Source organism: Raphanus sativus, chromosome 2, assembly GCF_000801105.2.
Source record: "Raphanus sativus cultivar WK10039 chromosome 2, ASM80110v3, whole genome shotgun sequence".
NCBI classification, from domain to species: domain Eukaryota; kingdom Viridiplantae; phylum Streptophyta; class Magnoliopsida; order Brassicales; family Brassicaceae; genus Raphanus; species Raphanus sativus.
The window spans coordinates 7,420,578-7,429,723 of NC_079512.1; the positions used below are offsets into that span (position 1 = coordinate 7,420,578).

General features: G+C 28.3%; 1 protein-coding gene across 1 annotated transcript; it reads right to left on the reverse strand.

The window, feature by feature from the left end:
- Positions 1-4,631: 4,631 nt before the first annotated feature.
- LOC108841802 (F-box protein At1g67340) lies at positions 4,632-7,959 on the reverse strand. Its single transcript, XM_018614564.2, has 3 exons — positions 7,518-7,959; positions 7,272-7,434; positions 4,632-5,549 (listed from the first exon to the last, which is right to left on the reverse strand). The coding sequence occupies exons 1-3, from the start codon at positions 7,754-7,756 to the stop codon at positions 4,887-4,889; spliced, it is 1,065 nt and encodes a 354-aa protein (XP_018470066.2). The 5' UTR covers positions 7,757-7,959; the 3' UTR covers positions 4,632-4,886.
- Positions 7,960-9,146: the final 1,187 nt, after the last annotated feature.

A 9,146-nucleotide genomic window follows, 5' to 3' on the forward strand; every position in this document is an offset into this window, starting at 1 on the left:
TCGAAACGGATCTGGAGTAGATCTCAGATCGAGTCCGGATCCCGGATTATAAGTCCCATGTCTGGGGAGGTTTTCCTAATTTACGAAAAGGAAAATAAGGTCCGAGTTAATGAAGAAAATAGTGTTACATATAATCATAGATCGCCGACCCATGATGTTTTGTTACCCATTAATCTTAACTTTATAATTTGATCACTACTAATTATTAACTGCTGCCTGCTGCCTGCTGGTATAAGTCTCTACAATGTTCAGTTTTAAGATACAAAACTTTACTTTAAAAGCTGGGTCTCAATTATCAAGACACGTTCATATGTCTATTAATTATTGTCGTGTGGAATAAGTATTACCAAAATCTATCCCTCATTAGTACACTTCTCTTATATTTTTTTTCAGTTTCACAAAATGTGTCATTTTAACTTTTTATACAGAGTAAAATATTTGTAAATATATTAATATACATTTATTTAATGTAGGATTAATTAAATAAAAATAATAAAAATAAAAATTTATTAGCCACTCTGAAATGCGGAAAATAGTTTTAAGGGCCCTATATTGAATCTGATATTTTAAGTCATTTGATATTTAGTGAATTTTTAGATGATTTTAGGTGAATCAGAGAATTTATGGTGAATTTAGTTAAATAAATCTAAAATCTCATCTAAAATTATGAAATTTAGATTTATATTTTTATAACTAAGAAGCTCATCTCAAACACTCTAGAAACAATTATAACACTCTAAAATCTTCAACATAAATTTTTTTTAGTAATAGTGAATTTCGTAGTGTTTTATGAAATGACAAGTTCGTAAAACTGAATTTTAAACTGTTTATAAAAATCCATAATATTTGAATAACAATGTATTTATTATTTTAAAACAAATCACTTCAAAATCATGGTTGAAAATACACCGCTTTTAATATGCAAAATTGCATTAAAATGTAGAATAATTATCTTTTTGAAACAAAAACATAAACCTACAATAACATTCTTTGCGAAAATGCACAAGTGCATTAAGAAAAGTGTTGTAAATATATACATACCAATATTTAAAATGCTATAAAATAAAAATTTAATAGTGAAAAACAAAGATTTGTGTTTCCATTTAAAAGCAGGTAAAAGTGCTAAACATGTTTATGTTTTTAAACTAAAGGGACTAACATGTCTAAACTTATAGCACATGGGTTTAAATACATATATCTATGATAAAGATAAAACTAAATAAATGTGATTTCAGCAGAATGAGTGCAATCTAATATACTAAAAAGTTATAAAACCTTATCTGAATTGTTCTATCTAAAACAATCTTTCTATTAAAACATAGACATTCCTTTAAACTTAATTTTTTGGTAAAGTTTAAAATTAAATACATATCTCTATTATAAAGTAATTATGAAAACAATATTAAACTACTACCTATATTTCCAAAAAACACAATAAGTAATTTTGTGTACAACAATATAAAACAGTATAATTGACTAAAATATTCAAATAATATATTAAAACAATTTTGAAGTTTTAGATACTACAAAATAATTTCAATCAATAACAAATCAACTAAATTAATATACTATTTTATTTATATTTTATAAAAAAACTAAATTCATTTAAACTAAAATAAAGTTTCATATTAAATTAAATATCTAACTTGATGTTGATTGTTCTCTAAATAGAATGTTTCTTCTTCTAGTAGAAAATGAATAAATAAATTAATAAAATTTCGGGAGGCTTCATGAAGTGCTTCTTTAAGAGTTAAACTTCTATATGATATATAAATTGGCATAAAAAATTAAAATTAAAACAATTATCAAAATATATCATACAACTAATAAAATAAATTTCATAGATTTTATTAATAATTCATAAACAACAAATTTTAATAATTAATATTTAGATTATGATCTGAGATTTTAAAGTGCAGATATATTTCTAACAAAATATAATTTACAAAATTAATATGATTTAACATCTTTTAAAAATTAGTGTTTTAACATTTTTTATTTTAGTGTATTTGAAAACTGTATAATTATATTATTTGTATTTATATTAAATATGATAGTTATATAAAATATTATTTAATTTTTGTTTTTAATTATTTTAAACCATTTTGTTATGAAATTATGTAATTATTTGATTAATTCTGTGATATATATTTATTTGATAATATTTATTATAAAAGTTATTGGATGTCAATTTATTGACATTAAAATTTTGTTTGTATAAAACTTATTGATGTGAACTTAAACCAAGCATAATCTCGCATACATAATTATTAACTATATGATCTTAAGAATAAAAACAATCTAAAAATAATAATCTAATATAAAATATTTACTAAGTTTAATTGAATGGAATTTTTTGTCTATGAAAATATAAATAAAATTATTGATTAATTTAGGTAATTTCATAATAAATAAAAAATGTAGTAAGAATGCCCGCAAAATAGTTATATTTTTTAAATTTGTTTCATAAATTAATTGAGTATTTTAGTTCATCGAATAATTGAAAAAGATAAATAAAATTATAAAAATGGTAAGATCTAATGTTTTATATTATTTGGACACAAGATTAATTATTTTGTTGTTTGGATACACATTTATTAGTATAATGCTGTTTACCATATTTGTTCTTAATGAATTAATGAAGTTCTGATGTCTTCTTAATTATTAAGGACATTTAAGATAATATAATGTGTCAAAAGGTTAGGTCCAAATGAATACTTATGTTTTAATAAGAAATATAAAATAAATATTATACAACTAAAATCTCTCTTAATACTAACTAATATTTTAATTAATTTATACAATTTGTTTAATCAATTTAAAATAAAATCTAAGCTGTCATGTGGGTCATGATCTAGAATGTCTAATTATAATAATCTTTATTCATTTAAAAAAATCTATTTACTTTATATATATAATATGTGTAAAATATTTTGAACTTTAAATAAATATTACAATTCATTAATGTATTTTGTGAATGTTTTTTGCACTTGCTCCATAATTGTTAGTGTCTAAATGTAGAGGCAAACTATGATTGATAGATCATAGATGATTATAAAGAAACCATACATCTAACTTTTGTCTTAAGATACGTAAGATATACAAACACTATCATTGTTTTACTTCCCAAATAAATCATTAAAAATCTATTATGAAACGTCGTTTGACCCATAATTGTTTTAGGTTTGAAGGTAGTTTTTGATATATATTTGTGTCGTATTTATTAAACATCAAACAAAAACGTACAACGATGGGTTTCACTTGTCTTATCCCCACAAACAAACAAAAAAAACTAAAAGATTCCATCACGATTATCAGACTTTTGGAAAGCATATCCATAATGTGTGTATGGGAGCATAATTTCATCTGATCCGTGTTTTGCAAAATCGAAATATTTTAAGATGAAAAATTTCACTAATAAATTAGCAAATATTTTTGTAATTTTTAAATAGTGTGTATTTAAAATATTTTTGCATTTAAACGATGAAAATTTTCACCAATAAATTAGCAAATATTTTTGTAATTTTTAAATAGTGTGTATTTAAAATATTTTTGTATTTAAATCAGTATTTTTAAATTCGACCCGAACTTATGATTATACTGGTTAATCCGGAGATCTGACAATTCAATTTAAGTTTTTAAAAATATTCATATTAAAAAATCACTAAAACCCGAGACTAACCAATTGAACTAATGGATGACTGATATGTAATATAGATCCGGATCAACCCTCAAGATTTTTCAAATGTCAACATTTGGATTAGTCCTCTTTCTATCAAACCCTAATAAAAAAGTACGCTCGTGTCTATTGTTGGCATGCTAAATGCTAATAGAATGATCTAGCATTTCGTAATCTTTGAATAGACACCGTGCGGGACATGGTTTTGCATGTTTTATTAGTTCCTTGTATTATATGCCTAATCCCATCTATCGTTTATTGTTTTATTTAAGTATAGTTTAGGAAACCTCTTAATGACCAAACAAAATATGTTCCAAAAATTTATAACGTGAGAAAACGATTGAACGTGAGATATACTTTCACTCGAATTTTTCTACCTTAGAAACGGGCCAAGGAAGATGAAATCTAAGAAAAGTAAACTACGTCACATTAACATTTAGGGTTCTAATCATAACGTGGTGATTAAACATATTTTGGAAAGGTTCAGGTTTGAAAACACCCTATTACATTTACATAAATATAATATCATCTTTTAGTTATCATTTTAATATCCGTAGAAAATTGCAATTCCCATTAAAGATTAATTTGAAGTTTTCCATAAGCTTGAAATATCTCAGGTTAATCAAAATGAACCATTTACAGCTCTCATAACATACTGTATTATTTTTATCCTTAAATTTATAAAATGAACCATTTAATATATATATATTTTCTTTTGACTATATATATATATATAAAACTAATTATTCAAAGAAAATTAAAAAAGTAGAAACGAAATTAAAATCTAACAAATAACATAAAGGAAAATGACTGTAGCCGTTTATTGATACTCATCTTTACGAAATATTATAATCCAGAAAATTTACCCTAACACCCATATCTAACCGTTGGTAATATTTTATCATAATCTTTCCACTAATTAAATAACTCTAAGTACACCGACAAAATTAAAAGAAGAACAGCGAGATTAAATTAAAATTAACAAGAAATATAGAAACTTTTTTGTAGCCGTTCACTGATACTCATATTTACAAAGGATTAAAATAGAAAAATTACTCCTAACGCCCTTTTCTGACCGTTGGTAATAGTTTATCCTAAACTCTACACTAATCTAACAAAGAACGAAACTAAACTAAAGCAGCCATTACTTTTGCCGTTAGCTCATCGGCAACAATACGTTATCACCGTCAATCTGAGCGTTACCTTCTCAATCAATGTCATCTTGTTCCATCGGAGCACAATCCACCTTATGCCGGAGTTTCCAATCAAGTGCTTGACAAGCGCGTGAGCAGTAATTCACAACGCCACAAACAGAACACCTCCGGAACTCATGTTTCCTCGTCTCCGGCCGTCCACATCCGCCGTGAGAACACAACCTCAGCCCATCTCCGAGGGAGTCTCCGCCTCTAACGGCGAACCAATCCGCCAAAAACTTATTCGCCGGATGTGAATCTTGCGCCGGCACATTACATCCAAAATCGCTCAGCAACGGACAACCACGGCTCTGGTTAGGACTAGAGATTTGAGGCAGCCGCCACGACCGAGCTTTGTCTCCAGAAGATAAAACGGCGGCGAGTTCACGAGCGTTGGCTTGAACGAGGAATCTCCGGCCTTCTGAGACCTTCTGTGGAACACCGTAACCATCTTGGAGACAGTGACCAAGCTCACGTAGCGCGTCAACGTGTCCTAAGAAAGCCGCACGCGCGCATAGAGCTACACCGGCTCGAAGATCCTTGTCGTTCTTGGAACCGCCGCTCCCGTTGAACTGAATTACGGCTAAAGAGTATAAAGACGGCGCGTGTGATCTGATCGCTGCTTTTGCCATCAGCGACGCGCCGTTTCCTCTGTTTTGCTGACAGTAAAACCGAATCTGCACGAACAAGACATAACGTTAAATAATTAGGTAAATAATTAGGAAATTAAGATATTTAATTTTCAACTTAGAAAAAACAAATATTTAATGCTAAAATAACAAAATAAAAAGAGAAGTATTTAGGAAGTTAATTAGGAAATCCCCTAGTCTATATTTGAGAAGTGATTTGCCACATGTCTTCTCTACAATCGTTTTCACAAAAAAATTGTGACGTGTCTATTAAGATTGATGACATGTCATATGATTAAATATGACATGGACAATTATAATTAATGTTGATATATATTTTTGGAAATCTTTTTAAAATATGGCAAGAACTCATATATTACATCTAATATTGATTTATATTTTTGGTAAACTTTGTAGAATATGGTAATAACTCATAAATCATTACTAAAATAAATATATTCAAATATGACATTTTGAATTTCGAAATATTATATAATTTTACTTTTATAATTATAAAAAATTATTATCTAAAATTTTCTGAATTTTTTTATAAAATTTAAATCGTAATATCATTAGTTTCTTTTAGATATCTGCAAATTATATAAATATTATTTAGTTTTAATTTTTGATAACTATACAATTTTATATGTTTTTAGTAATTTTGTACAAGTTGATTTAATAAATTTAACCAAATGAAATAAATAATTTTTTATCTAAGATTTTAACTTTATATATATACATATATATTCTTAAAAATACTTAAAAAAAAATATTTTCTCTTAAATTTATGCTTAATTAATGATATTTATATTAATTACTGGTCAAAATAATAAAATATATAATATTAATAAATTACATTTTAAAATATAAAATTTAACTTTTAAAAAATTCATCACTATACATGGTGCACGAAAACATTTAGATTAATAATTTTGACATAACTACTAAAATTGATGACATATCTTATAGATTAATATGACATGGAAAATTATATTTAATGTTAATTTATATTTTTGGTAAACTTTTTAAAATATAGTAATAACTCATATATTACATTTATTATCGATTTATATTTTTGGACTTTTTAAAAATATGGAATAACTCATAAATCATCATTAAAATAAATATATTCAATTATGACATTTCAAATTTCGAAATATCATTTAAATTAAAAAGTTTTCAAAAATATATACATATTTTTTGAAAATTATAAAAATTAAATAATAAAATCAAATTAAATCGCAAAATTATTAGTTTCTTATATATATCTACAGATTTTATAAATATTTTTTAATTTTAATTTTTGACAATATGCAATTTTACATATTCATTCAATATACTTAATTAAAATAAATAGATAGAAAATCTACCTAGGATTATAATTTTAAATATATACATGCACATTCTTAAATATAATTCAAAATAAACAAAATTGTTTTATCTTAATTTTAATGTTCAGTTAAATTAAATTATATTAAAATACTGATAAGAAAAAATAAAATTAATAATATTAATAAAAAATATAATTTATATTTATCTATTAAAAATATTTTAAAATTCTTTTACTGCACATGGTGCAGGAAAACACCTAGTTAAGTTATTCAATTTCCAACTAACAAAAACATACTATATTTTAAAAATTAATTAGGAAATTATGTGATTTAGTTTCCAACTATCAAAAGAGAATATTTAAGAATTAATTGGGAAGTTAAGTGATTTAGTTTCCAACTAACAAAAATATTTAAGAAATTAATTAGGAAACCGACTAACCATTCCGAGAGTATAGCAAGCTTCGAGATTTCCGGCGTCTATGCAGCGTTTAAGAAACCGGTGAGCTGCTTCCGACCAGTTTTGAGCTTTTACGGCGAACACATCTCGTGACAATCTCGACAGAACAAGAGGACTCGTAGCTAAACTGTTTAATCTCTTACATCTGTTACACAAACCAATTAATTATGACTTAGACTTAAGAGCTCTGTACGAACTGAAGATTAACGATTTAACCGGGAAGCTTACGTCATCAAAACGTTGATGAAATCAGCAGGGCACCGAGATGTGGAAGCAAGTCTTCGGAGAATAGACAAAACAAGATCTTCAGGGATTGAGTCCAGCAAATCGGATCCTGCTTTACTTACCGGCGCCGAAGAAATGGGAGAAGGAGAAACACAACGCCGTCGTTTCCTGCCCTGTGTAAAGACGCAGTCTCCGGCCCCGGCTGAGTAGAAAACTCTCTTGGTTTTTCTTGCGGGAAACATGTTCTTTTTCTTCTTTGTCTTGAGGGATTACAAAGCTCTGTCTCTCCACTGGTACCTTTATGTCTCTATCTCTTGGCTTATAAATAAACAAAGTGGTTGAGTTGTTTCTCTCTTCTCCCTGCGTACGAGTATCCGAATTGTCTATTTTAGCCTTGTACTTTTATCGTGTTTCCCGGCCAAAACGCTGTTTGACCCCAACGTCTGCTTTTTTATCGTAGTAGATGTTGATAAGCTTGAATAACTTAGCGACCAAGTTATAGAAGTCCTTAGTGATTAGGAAGTTGTTTAACTTACCTTTGTGTGTTTGGTTTAGGATTTCTATTAACTATAAATATTGATATGTCGATGGACTGACATATGTGTGTTTTGTGATTGAAAGCTCATATTGTGTTGTGGTTGAAGCTTTGATATATTGAATAAGAGAAGGACTTCTTATTACCAACTTCTTGTTATTCTATATTTGGTATCAGAGCCAGCAGAGAATCTCCAAAGAAACTACATACGACCATGGGTGATGATGTTAAGGATGCAATTGTTCTGCACAAAGAAACCGGAACAAAATCTATCAAGTATCCGATGCTAACTACTTCAAACTATGTTGTCTGGTCAATGAGGATAACAATAGCGCTCAAAATCAATGAAGTTTGGGAAGCAGTAGACCCGGGAATCACTGACGAGAAGAAAAACAATTTAGCCATTGCACTTCTATGGCAATCGATACCGGAATCTTTGATCATACAGATTGGAAACTCTAAAACGGCAAAGGATTTATGGGAAGCAATAAAAGCAAGACATGTTGGGGCTGAGAGAGTAGTAGAAGCTAGGTTACAAACCCTAAGCACTGAATATGATAAACTCAAGATGAAAGAAGATGACACTATTGACAGCTTCGCCGGCAAGTTATCTGAAATTGCTGCAAAATCGGCTTCTTTAGGAGAAACGATAGAAGAATCAAAACTTGTTAAGAAATTTCTCAAGAGTTTGCCAAGGAAAAAATATATTTACATGGTGGCTTCCCTTGAGCAAACGCTTGATCTTAAAACAATAGGTTTTGAGGACATAGTTGGGAGACTAAAAGCGTTTGAAGAAAGAATAGCCGACGAGGATGATGAAGCGAATGAAGATACAGGAAAACTAATGTACGCCAGTGGTGAATCGAGTAACGAATCCTATGGATACAATGGTCGTGGTCGTGGACGCGGTGGAAGGTTTAACAGAGGTAGAGGTCGCGGTCGTTATAGCTCTTATCAACAACAACGAGATGCATACAGACAGGGACGTGGAGGTGATGCCTCTCATATTACCTGCTTCAGGTGTGACAAACTTGGGCATTACGCCACGGACTGTCCGGACAAGCAACTAAATCTTCAGGAGACCGTTGAAAAGAAGG